Consider the following 18,512-nt stretch of genomic DNA (forward strand, 5'->3'; position numbering starts at 1 on the left):
AGGTTGGTTGGATATATATATATATAGTTCTGGTATGGACGAAGTGGAGTTGGTTAATAGGAACCAGGTTGGATATATATAGTTCTGGTATGGACGAAGTGGAGTTGGTTAACAGGAATAAAAATATATCCAAGATTTTTTTTATATTTTTATATATTCATCGATAACGATCTGCAACCAATTTTTGCCAATTTCATTTTTAACCTAGCCATAGCGCTGGGCCCTTTTGTCTGCTTCCAAGAAAATATATTGTACCACCCACAGAGAAACAAAGAAACATAGAAAAAAAGTCTTGCACTAAAAATTGCATTAACAATTTTAGTATTGATTATTAATTTTTCTGATAGATGAACTTTAAAGGGTCAAGGAGAATTTTATCCTCATCATAACCAGAAACTTTATTGTAACATTATTTACTAATGTATAGTGTTGTAAGATCTGATCAAAACATAAACAAAAACAAATATCAGCTCCAGTTAATCGAATATCAGCTGATACTCTCAGTTTTAATCTTGAATATGTGTAGGACGATGAAAGTGACAGTGATAGCACGGAGACAGAGCATTTATTAAGTCCGGTCAAAATAAGACGACCTGCTACAATGGCAACAAGACAAAGGTTTGTTTCATTTTTATTTTCTTTAGAAATCAAGGTATCAAGTATTTATTGTCTGCTTTTGTCAAAATCGAATTCAGAGCTGAAAAACAGCGAGCAATATTCATCTTTCTAACCTAACCTAACTTGGAAAAGTGTGTGAATTGAGGCTGAATTTAAACCGCGTCGCGGAACCACCAATAGAGCGGCGGCTCAAATCTCGAAGCACTTAATACAATTTCATGTGGAACCAACCATGCTTGAACCGCGTCTCAAATTCTACAAATTCGGCCTCTGTTTTAAATGTATTATATATATTATATGTATCACCATATGAGATATGGGGCTGAGGTGCAGACTACAGAGTTGTTAGTTCAGACCCGGCATACCTCCTTTTAAGATCTTAAATGGGATCTTTATCATTTAAACATGTTGTCAAATTTTTATCTTATCTTAATTGAAAATATAGTCATTAATATAATCGACTGTATTATATCAGATAATCTTGTCAAAACAATAAGAACTGAAAAATGATTATGAAGCTAAATTATCAATATTTATCACTGTATTTATATTATAAAACACCTGTTTCATGTTTACTGTTTAGTTTACATCATAAGTTTCTGTAACATACATTTTTATTAGCGTTAGTTTTGTTGTAACGTAGTTGGAAGTATTTCAACTGTTGATAACATAAAAATAGTATTGATATTGATATATATTGGAATTGCTGTTGTCCTATATTAATCATCAGCCACTTTCATGTATATTGTAAATTATAGAAGATACAAAAAGTTATTCTTCACCACAGACGCAACGGGGTTAATTTCGGGGGGGGGGACTTTTTCCCCCCTGTTTTTGTTTTATATAATTCCCTTTTATTAAGGGACATAGCTCGGGGGGGGGGGGGGTATTGGAACACACATTTTGCAACTTTTTTATCGCTTCGCGTATGTGTATATTTATGTGAATTCCAAGATGTCTTAATTAGTTTAGAAGTAACTTTAAATTGTATTCTATTTCTATGTAATAAAATTAAAAATATTTAATTTTTGTATTCAACTAAAATGCAAGTACAAGATATTTCAAATTAACATAGTTCACTATTTTTGGACCGACATTAACCATTAGTCATATTATTTTAAATTTGACTAAAACTTAATTGCTTTAACTCCGTTATTTTTTTATAGAAATTGTACTGAATTTCACAATTTAAAGAAAGGTTGTTTTAATATAGTTTTGGATTGGAAATTAAGATTTTTTTAATTACATATTTTGTAAATATATACGTATATAGTTACTTTTTAATTACATATTTTGTAAATATATACGTATATAGTTACTTTTTAATTACATATTTTGTAAATATATACATATATAGTTACTTTTTAATTACATATTTTGTAAATATATACGTATATAGTTACTTTTTAATTACATATTTTGTAAATATAAACGTATATAGTTACTTTTTAATTACATATTTTGTAAATATATACATATATAGTTACTTTTTAATACATATTTTGTAAATATATACGTATATAGTTACTTTTTTCTTATACGCAGAATTATACATATACTATACGTTATCCGGAAAGAATAAAACGATATTCAAAAAAAAGGGGAAAAATGAGATTTTGATGTTTTATATTAAACCTAATGAATATTTTAGACGAACCTCTCCTTTCAAATATATCCATTGTTGTTGGACTTGTTTTCATACCAAAATGCATTGCGAGCGGGGGAAGGCATACGGCCATGAGCCACTGCTATTTCCCCTTCCGTGCCACATATTAGCTTTTTTCTCTTCCGGCAGCCATTAAATATCACAAAGTTGGTTAATGAGTGATTTTAAGATGGATTTAGTATAATGAGTCAGTAATTGAATAATCATTAGACTTAGTGATATTTCAAGATGAATACTCAGTCAAATTTGTCAAAAATTTCATTGTAAAACAGTTCAAGAATTCAACACACAAAATATTAATCTTAAGTAGAATTGAAAAAATGGTTTGAGTTGTGCTTTTTTGCGTGACGCGGCTGGATTTTTAAAAATCACACTTTAAAGGCCCTTAATATACCATTTAAAAAAGTTTTGCCCGGAAGATTCAAATGTGGTGGTACAGAAGGGAAAATAGTGGTGGCTCATGGCTTCCGGAAGAGAAAAAAGCTAATATGTGGGACGGAAGGGGAAATAGTAGTGGCTCATGGCTGCCTGCCTTCCCCCGTTCGCATTGCCTAGGATCCGGATCCGTTGGATCCGCAACATTTTGGCTTCCTGGATCCGGATCCTGAAAAATATGCGGATCCACGTATGCCGATCTAAGCTAAGGGGGGAAATAGCAACCATAACTCACAATTTTGCTCTGAAACAACACATCACAAATGTTAATTAATAAAACTTCCTGGATCCGGATCCTTTTATTTTTATTAAAATACTCCACCCTGAAAACCTTATCTCTATCTATTGTTTATTAAAAAAACTTTTCAAAATATCCGTCATTATATGCTTCTCTTGATTTTTATTATTTTTTATATTTTTCTGTAAATTTGTTCTTTTATCGATCTATCCCTTTACTATCTATCTATCTATACTTTATCTATCTATCCATTCTTTATCTATCTATCTATCCTTTCCAAACTCGCAGGTGTATTACTCACTACGTCCACACAGCTGATAATAGACAGTAATAAAACATCGCTTCAAGATTATATTCTTATCTTTCATTTGTCACAGTTTTTCTATTAATCACAACGGTGCTTTCCAGCGTTTAAAAAAGCTTATCAAAACTCCTTTTCATCTGAAAAGTTTAAAGAACAATTAAAGGTCAATAGTAGGAATGTTTAGAGACTGTAAGAAAAATACCGGTTGTGTAAAAATTTGAAACACGAAGACAGCTTTTTGAAATAAGTGAAATATTTGAATTTGTTACTCGATACCCGCAGTTTGAATAAAATTGATTCCCAATTTGATCAAGATCTTGTTATTAACAGCGGTGATCGGATGAATAAAAGATATTTGAATGGCGAATGTTCTAAGCCTGGATAATCTGGAGAGTATAGAGATGAAGTTCCGGGGAACCCAGGATACAGAGGAACTATCTCTCCATAGCCTGGATGAGTATTACCAGGAGCAGAACCTGGAGGAGAGCGGGACGGAGAAATCCCGGTTGGTTCCGAAACCAAAGCCAAGGCAGGAGAAGTAAGGCTTGCACCAGATAGAAACATTTGTATCTCACTAAACCTCAAGTTTACGGACAATATTAAGGATAAGTTAGAATAAATCCGACATTTTCTAAATAAAATCGATAATGTTTTATAATTTGTGGTCAAGAAATATTTTTTTATGGCTTTTCAATTTTGCTTGATTGAAGAGAGGAAATTCAGGGAACATTAGTTCCAAAAAGTTAGAAATGGGCCAAATTTGTAAGGTTATCTATATATATATGTATATATAAAATACTAGCTGGAAAGCCTGTGAAAAAAGATTTGAATGAAATTTATTTTTTTAATTCGAATTTTTTTAGCCGAAGACACTCCCAGACTTCCCATGAGTGTCCACAAAAAATTTCAGCCCAATTGGTCCAGCCGTTTGGCCGGCTATCGCGCGGTGACATATACGAATGTCTTGTTTTATTATAAAGATATATTTCAATTCAAGTCGGGAAGATCAAAACAACAGCAAAATTTATTCTAATAATGATAATATTATCTGTGAATCTTTTTGTTTAACCAGATTTTTAGTTTTTTCTTTTTTAACCAGATTGTAGCTTGCATAGTGTCAAACTCCGGTGGTTCCATTTTTTTATTGGGTTCCCTTTTGATCTTACGTTTTGTAAATGTCACTTTTCTCCAGGTGTTGTGGTTGGCTGAGAGGATGTTTCAGGAAGAAAGAACCTTCTGCAAGAACAGTATGGATTGGTAATCATTTTTAACATTATATAACCAACCGCAACAGGGTGACACACTAACACGTGAAACCAGGATTTGAGGCCTGAAAACATCGCATTCAAAAATAGACTTTTAAAATTCTTCATTTTTAAGATATGAAATTGAAATTGAACTTTGCTATTTAGGTCGAATGTCTCAGCAGAACTTTCCTGCAAACATGATCAAGAACCAGAAATACAACATCATCACCTTCATCCCCCTCGTGCTGTTCAACCAGTTCAAGTTCTTCCTTAACCTTTACTTCCTCATCATGGCCTGCAGTCAGTTCATTCCAGTTCTCAGGAAATTAGAACATTCATCATAATTTTTGTTTGCTTTTAAATTTTCATTGTTTTTGTTTGTTTTCTATCTTTATCTTATGATTTTCATTGCTTTTTTATGTTTTTTCCTGATTTTTTAAATTTTTATTGTTTTTTTATGTTTTTTTCTTGATTTTTTAATTTTCTTGTTTTAGTTCTGTTTTTATCTTGATTCTCAAATTTTCATTGCCTTTTGTTTGTTTTTTTGTGTGGAGCTTTTTTTCTTATTTTTTTAAGCTTTTAAGTTTTCAGTTTATGAGCAGTTTCTATTTCAAACAAGATAAGCATAAATTCTACATTCTTACGTTGGATTGTATTTGTAGCTTTTGGATTTTTTTTTAATTCCAACCCTTTTTAAATCAAAGAAATATTTGGACTGATAGCGATTTTAATTCTTACAGTTTGACTTATGAGGTTTTTAAACAGTCCAAAGAACATAAGTTCAGAAATTGTGCAGTGTCACAGGCCCATTTCACTTGATTAACTGATTTTTAAGTTCTTGATAAAACTGTCTTATAAGAAAATCAAATGCCCAACATTGATTAAATGTCGTCTTTCAATTTTACAATATTATTATTTATTTATAATATTTTTTCCTGGATCTTATTTTTCATGAGTGTTTATTTTATCGATGAACAGGATTGGTTATCTGTATACCTACTGGGGACCCCTGGCATTCGTCATATCCGTCACATTGATCAGAGAGGCCATTGACGATATCAGGAGATGGCAGAGAGACCGGGAGGTCAATCAAGCAAGGTAATTAGGGCTTTCTGTTTTTTACAATTACCAACCCCTTTTCCTCCTGGCATGGGGAAATGATGGCAGGGGGGATTTTACTTGCATTTTTTCCCCTCTATCCTTTAAAAAATCATTAATCTTAAAAAATTGTATTGTGGAATTAATGAGATTTTATTTTTATGGGAGCCAGTGTTCACCATGTCCTTGTTCACACTAACATATTCTCTTGGTTTAGATACAGTAAGGTTACGGAGAGAGGACTGATGAGCGTCTCCAGTTCTAATCTCAAGGTTGGAGATATTATTGTTGTGGAGAAGGGTGTCAGGGTTCCAGCAGATCTAGTTCTACTCAGGTATATTACTTTAACATTTTTATGGAAACCTTTATTTAACTTGAACATAACAGGATCAGAACTGGTACAAGAATTTACCGGTCCCCCGACAGGTCTTGCCTATTCTAAACTCTTGCCTTCTATTTGGAACTTAATCAGCACGTTTTATGCAAACAGTTAATGCATCGCTGGATGAGTTGGATCTATGTGCCTACCTTCTCTAAACCATTCCCCTGGAACCCTGGACGTATGTACCAATACAATTTTTTCTTTCTACTTATGCTTCTATTTTAAGGACGACGGAAAGTTCCGGAGCATGCTTTATCCGAACTGATCAATTGGACGGAGAGATAGATTGGAAACTTCGTCTAGCTGTTCAAGCAACCCAGAGATTGCGCTCGGACGAGGAACTGCTCCGGGTCCAGGTAGGATACCGAGGAAGGTTCAAAACTAAACTATAATCACTAACAACTCGAAAGAAATGTTATATTATGCCTCCAAACATATCTGACGTACTCATTGAATTCTTAAGATATTCAAAGTCGGATTTAATTCACTAACCGACTTGGGGAAGTTGCGAGGAGTGATCAACGTAACATAGCCTACAGTACATGATACTTTGACTGTAATTTGCTACAGTACATGATACTTTGACTGTAGGTTGCTACAGTACATGATACTTTGACTGTAGGTTGCTACAGTGCATGATATTTTGACTCTAGGTTGCTACAGTACATGATACTTTGACTGTAGGTTGCTACAGTACATGATACTTTGACTCTAGGTTGAATGATAAAAATAATAATGCGAACCATGAAACTGTACTATGACTGTCGTCTCTGCTTTTCTTTTACGTAAGAAATGTCACAAAGGATTTTGTAATTTGCAATCGTTGCCACTTTCACGTCTCTAAAATGTTGCAAATTACAAAATCTCACATTTCATCACATTTCATAAAACATTGAAAAACAAAGACGACAATTCGTAATAAAATAAAACTATTTTTATAATTTCTTCAGGCGAGTGTGTACGCTGAGAAACCTCAGAAGGATATTCACGGGTTTATCGGTAAGATGAGTATTCTGTCTCCAGATAGTGACCATTGTGAAGAGAGCTTAGGAGTTGAGAATACTATCTGGGCAGGAGCTGTAGTAGCCAGCGGGACAGCTACAGGTAAATAATAAACTTTAACCGCCTTTTGAGCAACATTACCGACCTTTGATTCTCCCAAAAGAGGAACGTTAAGTTACTTAACGTCTCTTGGGACAATTACGTAAAATAACAACCCGCTATAAAAAAAATTGTGCATTTGCCTCTTAAAAGACGATAAAATGGTATACAACTACTTTTTCGGGAAATTAAAAATAATGCTTCACTTACCTGTAAAGTAGATGTAAATAATGTTAACAGGAAAATACTGATAATATTTTAGTTTTCTGAAACATGATGATTTTACCCCTGAACTAATTAATGTGTAATTATGTATTCAAAGGAATTGATTACTAGGATCAAATCCTAATTTTCTAATCCCTGTATCTTTGCCACTTGATGATGTAATCCTTTGATTCTTATGTTTTTCTTGAAATATCAATATCTTCAACATTATTTTGCAAAGATTTAAGGATTAGAAAATAAAAGATTGAATAGAGAGATCAGTTCCTTTGATTCTTGTGTTAGAATTGAGAGATAATGGTTCTGTTTTCTCCAGGTATAGTTATATACACTGGTACTGAGTGCAGAGCTGCAATGAACAACAGTCATCCGCGTAGTAAGGTTGGATTGATAGATATGGAGCTGAATGGGGTTACAAAAGTTCTCTTCATTGCAACCGTATTTCTTGCCGTGCTGATGGTGGTGCTGAAAGGTTTTGACGGACCCTGGTACATTTTCATGTTCAGGTTCGTCCTTCTCTTCTCTTATCTGATTCCCATCAGTCTCAGGGTGAACCTCGAGCTGGCAAAGATATTCTACGCCTGGGCGATAGGTCGGGATAAGGATATTCCTGGAACCCAGGCTCGATCTACCACAATACCGGAGGAGTTGGGACGGGTTTCCTACCTGCTCTCGGACAAGACAGGAACTCTCACCATGAACCAGATGATCTTTAAGAAGCTGCACCTCGGATCTGCAGCTTACAGTGATGACACATTTGACGAAGTAAAATATTTTTTATTTACTTTTAGAACTTAAACTTAATACAGGGTTGTCTTCTAAGGATGAGACTGTAAAGACGACCTAAAACATTTGACGATTCCAAGATTAAATTGAGACTTTTGCCTTAATTATAATCTTTTTATATCTTAATCAATGATAAGGCAAAAACAGGAAATACGTACTATCGTCTCTGAAGTCTCAACCTTTGTGGGCAACCCTGTATATACCTAAAAGGGCACATTTTCTGCAGGGAAAATTTATAATAAAAAAAACAAGAGGGGAAAGTATCAAAAATTGTTTTTAAAAAAACTGTTGATGTTTAGCCTCATTTCTCCCAAAGCTTTATAATTTTGTAAATATCGTTAAGTATTTAATTAGTTTCTATTGACTTATAGGTTAGATCTGGAATAGTAAAGCAGTTCAAGGACGGTAAACGAGTTCCTAAAGTTTCGGGTCAAAAACAAAGCACATCAGAACGTGTAACAGAGGCTGTTATATCTCTTTCTGTTTGTCATAATGTTACTCCTGTCTACGATACAGATGGTGCAGAGGGTAGTCTACCACATGCTGAACAGGTAATAAACAAACTGACCAATTTATTGCATTCGGGAAAATAATATAAATTATTATCGAAACATTTTTTAAAAAGAATTGATAAATATTTTTAGAATTACATATTACTTTGAATTATTAAATATTGTCGCTCGGGGCAGACCGCCCAACAATAAGTCTCCTTCCGGGACAATGTGGGGCATTGTCCATGGATATTAGACTGGAGCGACGGCCCCAATAGCCCCAACTTCACTGAACGACGGGTTGTCTTTTAATAATAATAATAATCCTAGGGAGTATCTGAGAACGTGACCTACCAGGCTAGTAGTCCTGATGAGGTAGCTCTAGTAGAGTGGGCGGGCTGGGCGGGACTTCGACTAACTAACAGAACACTCACTAATATTACTCTAACAGGGAACAATAAGAATTTTTCGAGAACTTTTTATTTATTTTTTATTTCTACTTTAAATGTTTTTTACCCAAATCTTAGGAATTTTTGCATAGAGGGACAAACAACTTCAGGTTATTTATGGTTGAATTTAATCTTCTAAGAAGAACAAACTTTATTTAAAACAAAAACAAATGCATGACTAGTTGGAACTCCTTCTTATACGATTTGATTTGATTTGATTTGATTTGATTTGATTTGATTTGATTTGATTTGATTTGATTTGATTTGATTTGATTTGATTTGATTTGATTTGATTTGATTCGATTTGATTTGATTTGATTTGATTTGATTTGATATGATATGATTTGATGAAAGATATTTTTTGATGGGGAATCTTGCGTGTTATCCTTTTTTTTAAAGCTTAGAAAATCATTGAATTAAATCTTACGAAGTGAAGTATAAACTGGCACATGATTTTGTAATTATTAATGATTATGAATTATCTATTATTACGGACAAGGGTTGACTGCGATTATTATTCTTAATATGATTAAAACTCTAAATCTTATTGGTATGAACTCCAGGCCCTGAAGGAACAACGCTAAGCTACGAAATCCTCCAACTATTCCCGTTCACCTCTGAGAGTAAACGAATGGGTATTATCGTGAGGGACGAGGGGAGCGGAGAGATATTGTTCTACATGAAGGGAGCTGATGTAGTGATGACAAGTATAGTTCAGTATAACGACTGGTTGGTAGAAGAGGTGGATAACATGGCTCGGGAAGGACTCAGAACCCTCGTCGTAGCCTGTAAAATATTATCAGAGGAGAGCTATTCAGACTTCGAGCAGAGGTATAGTGCAGCTAAGCTTAGTGTGGTGAACCGGTCAACTCAGGTAGCTGCTGTAGTTGAGAGTTTACAGAGGGATATGACACTCCTCTGTGTTACAGGAGTAGAGGACCGACTTCAGGACGGAGTCCGACAGACCCTGGAGCTGCTTAGGAATGCTGGTCTCAAGATCTGGATGTTAACCGGAGATAAACTTGAGACTGCTACATGTATTGCTAAGTCTAGTAAACTAGTCTCCAGAACCCAGAGTATTCATATATTTAAGAACGTGAGCTCACGTAGTGAAGCGCATCAAGAGCTTAACGCGTTCAGGAGAAAGCAGGATACCGCGCTGGTTATCCGGGGGGACTCTCTGGAGGTTTGCCTGGAGTACTATGAACATGAACTCATGGAGCTGGTTGCCCTCGCCCCAGCGGTTGTCGCTTGTCGATGCTCGCCTTTGCAGAAAGCTGCGGTTGTCAGGCTTATAGAAAGTCACACTGGAAAGATAGCTGCAGCAATAGGTAAAATATGTGGTGAAATAAACTGGTTAAATCAAGGAGAAATTCAAACTTTTGTTATATTATAGCTTGTAAAAAAAGAACGCGACAATGTGTAAAATTTAAAAAATATAACGAGACCCTTCATTTTTAAGGGGTCAGGTCCAATTCACAACGGTACCATCAATCTGATCAAAAACGTTGAAGATACAAGTATATTATTCTGAAAATATTTCTCCATTGTTTCTGCTAAGCAGAAATCACAAGTTTTATTTACTTATTCTTTTAATAAAAATGCCAATTAACAGTTTTAGAAGAATATATTTTAACTAACTTTAACATGTCTAAAATGTGCAATGATATTGTGTGCAGGGGATGGTGGTAATGATGTGAGTATGATCCAAGCAGCAAGTGTAGGTATAGGTATTGTTGGTAAGGAAGGAAAACAGGCCTCTCTTGCAGCAGATTTCTCTCTCACACAGTTCTCACATATAGGACGGTAATAATCTAGTTCATCAGGAAAATATCGTAATCAAGGTACTGATGCAAGGAAAGTTAATTGCGGTCGCGAATACTCTGCGTACATATTGAAACCAGTTCTCTCTGGGCGGAATTTGTAACAAGAATAGATGCATCAGTGTTCATTTAGTATCCGAGGAGGCTAAAAGCATTTAATTTTGATAATTTTGAAAATTCACATAACAGTTTACTATGAACAGAATATTTCATAGTTTATTTTTGTGAAAATGGATTCCATGTCAGGCTGTGACATCCGTCTGGTGTGTACTTTCCCGCTCAAAGACATTACACTACAGTACAAAAAATGCGTTCACCTCTGAAATAACTTTCCTTGCATTAGTACCTTGATCGTAATCTTATTCAGAGTAGGAAAAATGTTTTAAAGGAAGGGTTGTGGGATAGGGTTTGTGTACACTACACATTTTTCGATGGTTTTTTTCCGGGAAGGAAAGGGTGGCCGGACTTGTAAAATCACTGTTAACTGAATGTTAATTTTTTAAAATAAACAAGTTTCTGACCAGTTCTAATAGGTCTACGTTGAAAATTAACAATACCTATCATCTCAACTTTGTCTTTACAATTCACTGTTTACTACTACGGCACCGAACAAATATTATAAAATAAAAAATTCTGCTTCTTTATGAGAATAATAAATCTTATTTTTGTGTAATTGAATATCGTGGTTTTTCTAATCCGGCATATTGCTAGGTTACTTCTTGTACATGGTAGAAATAGCTACAAACGTTCTGCTAGTCTTTCACAGTTTGTTATTCATAGAGGACTCATCATAACTACAATGCAGGTAGAGTCACGCGGTTTTAAGATAGATAATAACATTCTTTTTATTTTGATTTTTTATTGCTAAAAATATATTGCAAGCAGTGGCGTACAAAGGTTGGGCTATGGGGGCTCGGCACTTCATGGATCAGTAAAATTCGAGGTTCCAGGGGGTTTTCAGGCCCCAAAAGGTGCTCCCCCCCCCCTCCTGGAATGAAAAAAGAATGAACTCCCCTCGGGCAAATTTCTGTGTTTGCCACTGACGATAATATGTACTGGAATGTTACCAAATAACCGACAAGAATATTATGTACTTCTGTAAACTGAGAATGAGAACCCCCTTAAGTAGGGAAGGTATTTTACAAATTGTTGAGCGCCCCTTGCCGCAAACCATGTTTAGTCGAATGATTTCTAATTGTTGCGGTATGCCTACCCTCCCTCCCTCCAAATTAGTGTCTGTTAAAGATACTTTATCGATTCGAATCAATATATTTGGGTTATCGTCAGTGCTTAGGATCTATTTAATTTTGATGTGGATCCCGATTCTGGATCCCACTGGAAAAACATTGATCTGGATTCTGGATTCCACTGTGAAAAAGGGATCTGGATTCTGGATCCCACTGGGAAAAATGGATCCGGATTCTGGATCCCACTGGGAAAAAATGGATCCGGATTCTGGATCCCACTGGGAAAAAATGGATCCGGATTCTGGATCCCACTGGGAAAAAATGGATCCGGATTCTGGATCCCACTGGGAAAAAATGGATCCGGATTCTGGATCCCACTGGAAAAAATGGATCCGGATTCTGGATCTCACTGGAAAAAATGGATTCGGATTCTGGATCCCATTGGAAAAAATGGAGCCGGATTCAAAGCAGAATTGTCAAGTTATTTTCTTCTTTTTTTCGCTTATTTTTATGCTAAAATTGATAAACCATTCAGAGATCCGGAAATTTTTATAATCTCTATTTTTTCAACAGTTTAGATTTGGGTTTTTAGGGTAAAAAGTTTTTTGTTGCAGTTTTTGGTTGATATTTTGCCCCTTGGATCCTATAAGAACCAAATTTTCAATCTCTATTTTAACGCCCAAGTCATATTCAAAGGGACAGTAAAGGAAAAATGAAAGGGGGTATAGGCTGAAAGCTAATCACTTTAGCTCTTGATCTCGACCCATGAAAGTCATATCTTGTCTCGAGAAATTGATATAAAACTGTGTCAAATCTATACGAAAATTAATATATATACAATTTTGTATAAAAGTAGTAGGTTTAAACAGATCATATTCAGCAAATAAGCAACCAATCTGAAAACGATGATATCCCAGAGAAAGCTAATTGTAATTTAGGTTTACTTGTATATTTGTTGTTTCTATTTTCAATAGATTTCATTCATAATATTATTTATACATCCGTATTGCTTGACCAGAAATTCCACCAATGGCAGTGCAGTAAAGTGGTCACGTGATACAGGCGGAGACACGTGACCAGTATACTTGCTCTGCCATTGGTGATATTTCTGGTCACGTGATTTAAGTTTCAGATTTTCAAAATTTTACATATATGAATTTTCGTATAATTTTAACACAGTTAAATATCAGTTTCTCGAGACAGGAACATCAGATAAAACTTTCATGGGTCGCGATCAAGAGCTAAAGTGATTAGCTTTCAGCCTATACCCCCTTTCATTTTTCCTTTACTGTCCCTTTAATATCTATTTTTTAGGCCGTATTCTCCGCAGTATTCTATTTTGCTAGTGTTTCACTGTATCAGGTAGCATCATTTTAAGAAAAGTTCTAAAAAATCGGATTTGTTCAATATGTATTCCCAAAACACAAACAAAATTTGTCGGTACAATTGGCTTAGTAGATATACAATATACACTAAAACCATAATTCCTTGACTGTAGGTTGATTGGTAATAATAATAATAAAGTTTTCGGACTTCTTGAAGGTACCAGTAAATCCAATATACAGTTTTAAATTTTTAAAACTTTAAGTTTTAAAAACTAACCAAGTTGTTCTTCATCACTACTTGAACCCGTCCTCCAGCCTTTCATTCGATCTATCTATCTATGTTAAGTTCTATCAATCCAAGGTTATAATGCAAGGAAAGTTATTTCAGAGGTGTACGCATCTTTTGTACTGCAGTGTACTGTCTCTATTCTGGGCGGTAATGTTAACACAAGACCGATGTCACAGCCTGACATGGGATCCATCTTTCACATAAGAAATCAATGAAATATTCTGGTCATAGGATACTATTATGTGAGTTATCAAAATTATCAAAATTCAATATGTACGCAACTGCAATTAACTTTCCTTGCATTAGAACCTTGTATCAATCCATGTTAAGTTAGCAATGTTAATCTAACTTAGAAGATCTACGAGGACGGAGTCCATTTTTACTTTTTCATAATTATTCTTTCTGGCATCCGTTTTTTAAACTTCTTTTCTTGTCCCTTTTTTCATTTTACTTTTCTTTTCTCATAAGGTAATGTCACACTCCAAGTCACTTCTGCAGAGAAACCAAGATTGAAAACAGTCTGTTTTAAAATAATGAAATAGATACCAAATCAGACAAAGCTTTTAAGGGTACCGTTGTAAATTGGCCATGCCACTCTTTAAGTGGAATGTCTCCTTAAATTACGTTTTCTAATCCTTGAATCTAAGTTTGTGATGGTTCAGGGTTTCTTGATGGTTGGGTATGGAACCCTGTACACTATGCTCCCTGTGTTCTCCTTAGTACTGGATCGTGATGTGACAGGAACCATTGCTATGACCTACCCTGAGCTCTACAAGGAACTAACTAAAGGAAGATCCCTCTCATACAAAACATTTTTTATTTGGTGTCTCATCTCTATATATCAGGTATCTATCTATCTAACTAACTAACTAGCTATCTATCTATCTATCTATCTATCTATCTATCTATCTAACTAACTAACTAACTAACTAACTAGCTATCTATCTATATTTCTACCTATTTGTAAACCTATCTATCCATCTAGGTAGAGTTGACAGATACATTTAGCTTAGAATCCATTCTATCCGAATCCGTCCTGTTAAAAATGGATTAAAATTCGGATACATCCTTAAAAATATGTGTTAGAATCTGAATCCGTCCTGTTAAAAATATACCAGGATTCGGATCAGACTCAAAGATAAGTCAACACTTGAAGATGTATTTGCGAGAGAACTAATTTTATGCAAGCCAACATACATTAACACTTTAGTTATTTTGTACAGTCTTCAAACCCTTGGAAGAATAAGTAAATAATTAAGGATGGAATACTTGAAATCTTATGTAGTATCACGAAACCCTAAAAATCTCCATATCTTTTTTACAACTGCAGTTTTCTGTGAGGATGATAGTGAAACCTTAGCCTAGGTAGCACAGCTTGTTTACATTTCTCCCAGAATCTGCAGTACACTTCGATAGTTAACATAGATATGAGGGTTCTTGGTGTATGTCTGGGATGAGATGTTCAAGGATCAAGAATACAATTCCATATTTATTTTAAATTAAACATGAACACTGAACAATCCCTTACTTATGTAATGTTAAGGGCGGAGTAATAATGTTTGGTGCTCTCCTCCTGTTTGAGGACGAATTCATCCATATTGTAGCAATCAGCTTCACAGCTCTTATCATCACAGAGCTCACCATGGTAGCCCTCACCATCAGGTTAGATTCTCACACTGGCTACCTTATTCAGAATACAAATAAATTTTGTAAATTTTTTAATTTAATAAACGGTAAAAAAGATGTTTTTATAATTGAATTTTTTCCCTCCTTTCTTGTTATCTATCATTCTTTGAAAATTTGAAAAACATTTTTTTATATTTCAGTTATAAAAAAAGGTCTATTAATGTTTTCACTAGTTGGGCTACTTAGCTGACTCTTTATTTGGGTGTAGTATCTATTGCACTAATTCGTTCGGACATTAGAACAATCGATTAACCATCTTTTGTTGATGGCAGCATTGAATCAAATTTGCAATGTCGTCTTCAGTATTGTTACTATTGTTATGATTTTTAATGGGATGATGACTAAGTTTTGATTGTGAAGATGATGAAATAGTGAAATTATTTATAAATAATGACAGAGTTGTGATTGTGAAGATGATGAAATAGTGAGATTATTATTAAATGATGACAAAGTTGTGATTTTAAAGATGATGAAATAGTGAAATTATAATTGAATGATGATAAAGTTGTGTGATTGGGAATATGATGAAATAGTGAAATCATTATGAAATGACGCAATGTTGTAATGATGTAATATTGAAATGACGTAATGGTATAATGGTAAAGGTACGCATACGGTCCAATTATCTCTCTTTCAAACAAAATTAGCAGAAAAAACAATGAACTTATTTTTTTTATGTTCTTCTAAATCTTCACTCTTTAGTTTCAGGTTTGAGAAGTGTGATAGTTCTGAGTTCGCCCCCCCCCCTTTACAATTCTAGGGGGCACTGCCCCTCTTGCTCTCCCTCTGTATAAGCCTTGAATGTAATGATGAAAAGTGATGGTGTAATGATGTAATGTAATAATATACTGGTGTAATGATGTAATGTAATACTATACTGGTGTAATGATGTAATGTAATAATATACTGGTGTAATCATGTAATGTAATAATATGCTGGTGTAATCATGTAATGTAATAATATATTGGTGTAATCATGTAATGTAATAATATACTAGTGTAATCATGCAATGTAATAATATACTGGTGTAATCATGTAATGTAATAATATACCGATGTAATCATGTAATGTAATAATATATGTAATAATATGATAATATACTGGTGTAATGATGTAATGTAATAATATACTGGTGTAATCATGTAATGTAATAATATACTGGTGTAATCATGTAATGTAATAATATACCGATGTAATCATGTAATGTAATAATATATGATGTAATGTAATAATATACTGGTGTAATGATGTAATATAATAATATACTGGTGTAATCATGTAATGTAATAATATACTGGTATAATCATGTAATGAAATAATATGCTGGTTTAATCATGTAATCACAAATCCGCCAAAGTCCAAAATATTGTGTAAAATTGCGATAAATTAATTTATTTTATTCCTTGTAAATTAGAACTTGGCATCCTGTGATGTTTCTGGGTGAGATTGCAAGTATTCTTCTCTACTTCTTGTCATTGATAGTTCTCAGGTAATTTACTATATTTAAAGGTTTTTTTGTATGTCATCACTCAGCTAGGCACCACTTGTCCGATTTGCCTCAAATTTTGATTAAGGAACTCGTTAGAACCAAAGAAGTGATTTTAGCATGGTTTGAAAAATTATAACAGATCTCCAGGCAAAGATGGGTTTCCAAGAACGTCCACTATATTTCTCAGAAATGCTTATTAATTTTTTCCATCCCCGGCCCACCTCCTTGGTGAATTGTCGTTTGTCAATCTACTTCTGATATTAAGGAATTTTTCACTAAATAAGATTACACAGTACACATTTGGGAAAGGCTCACTACCCAAATGTCAAATGTCGATTTATTCTTGATTGTTGATATTCAAATTTTTTTTTTTTTTTTTTTTAGAGATTACTTTGACTCTGAGTTTATCAAATCTGTGGCATTTATCTGGAAAACCTTGGTTATTACAGCGTTCTCCACTCTCCCCCTCTATGTTATCAAAATAATGAGGTAAATATTGAAATTATAAATTTTATCAAATTAATGAGGTAAATAATGAAAAAATAAATTTTAACAAACTAATGATGTAAAATTATGAAGACATAAATGTTATTAAATTAATGAGGTAAATAATGAAAATATAAATGTTATCAAACTAATGAGGTAAAATTATGTTATTAAATTAATGAGGTAAATATTGAAAAAATAAATTTTAACAAACTAATGATGTAAAATTATGAAGACATAAATGTTATTCAATTAATGAGGTAAATAATGAAAATATAAATGTTATCAAACTAATGAGGTAGAATTATGAAGACATAAATGTTATTAAATTAATGAGGTAAATATTGAAAAAATAAATTTTAACAAACTAATGATGTAAAATTATGAAGACATAAATGTTATTAAATTAATGAGGTAAATAATGAAAATATAAATGTTATCAAACTAATGAGGTAAATAAGGAAGAAATAAATGTTATCAAACTAATGAGGTAAAATTATGAAGATATAAATGTTATCAAATTAATGAGGTAAATAATGAAAAAATAAATGTTATCAAATGAAAGAGGTAATAATTTTTAAAAAATGAAATATAAATTAGTTTTAATTTTAAACTATATTTTTTCTAGGAAACGATTCTCTCCTCCTTCATACCAAAAACTGTCTTGAATGTGGTGTGTTTATTACGAACTGAGTACTATGTACTGTATTTATGTACCGTGTATAATTTTTGTACTCTAATAGTTTTGTTTAAAATTGATGCTGCTGTGATTCTTTTTTTTATTTTCAACCGTTCTCCATCTCCATATATTTTAATATATTTGTTAGTTTAATATTTATTTATTATAATTAGTTATTTTATTCTAATAAACATTAATGATTATACATTAAAGAATTTAACATATATGTCAAGCGGTGGTAAGGAAACTTCCTCGTTTTGATGCGGAAGTGGATCTGGTCCAGACCCTTTTTGTAGGTCGGATGCACAACTGTTAAGTAGGTCGGATGCACAACTTTTTGTAGGTCGGATGCACAACTTTTTGTAGGTCGGATGCAGAACTTTTGTAGGATGGATGGACAACTTTTGTAGGTCGGATGTACAACTTGTGTGGATGTTAGGTTAGGTAAAGTCTGGGCCGAGCGCTGCAGCTAGGACAGGCTATCTAATTGACAAAGTGAACGCCGATATTT

The 18,512-nt window shown here is 33.6% G+C and overlaps 1 protein-coding gene across 3 annotated transcripts; it reads left to right on the top strand.

The window, feature by feature from the left end:
• Positions 1-4: 4 nt before the first annotated feature.
• Positions 5-18,138, top strand: LOC111705551 (probable phospholipid-transporting ATPase IIB). 3 transcript variants are annotated; one of them, XM_023478138.1, is made up of 20 exons: positions 5-67; positions 527-618; positions 4,454-4,518; positions 4,674-4,830; positions 5,487-5,606; positions 5,824-5,940; positions 6,215-6,344; positions 6,939-7,092; positions 7,628-8,076; positions 8,469-8,648; positions 8,919-9,039; positions 9,601-10,368; positions 10,717-10,843; positions 11,572-11,665; positions 13,362-13,409; positions 14,324-14,506; positions 15,205-15,323; positions 16,762-16,836; positions 17,221-17,325; positions 17,951-18,138. In XM_023478138.1, the coding sequence occupies exons 1-20, from the start codon at positions 35-37 to the stop codon at positions 17,988-17,990; spliced, it is 3,177 nt and encodes a 1,058-aa protein (XP_023333906.1). In that variant the 5' UTR covers positions 5-34; the 3' UTR covers positions 17,991-18,138. The 3 variants fall into 3 exon arrangements, with proteins under 3 accessions (XP_023333906.1, XP_023333904.1, XP_023333905.1); XM_023478136.1 differs by lacking the exons at positions 5-67; positions 527-618 and adding an exon at positions 3,263-3,799; XM_023478137.1 differs by lacking the exons at positions 5-67; positions 527-618 and adding an exon at positions 3,263-3,790.
• The last annotated feature ends 374 nt before the right edge of the window (positions 18,139-18,512 follow it).

The sequence above is a fragment of the Eurytemora carolleeae genome, unplaced genomic scaffold, assembly GCF_000591075.1.
Source record: "Eurytemora carolleeae unplaced genomic scaffold, Eaff_2.0 scaffold660, whole genome shotgun sequence".
Taxonomy (NCBI): Eukaryota; Metazoa; Arthropoda; class Copepoda; order Calanoida; family Temoridae; genus Eurytemora; species Eurytemora carolleeae.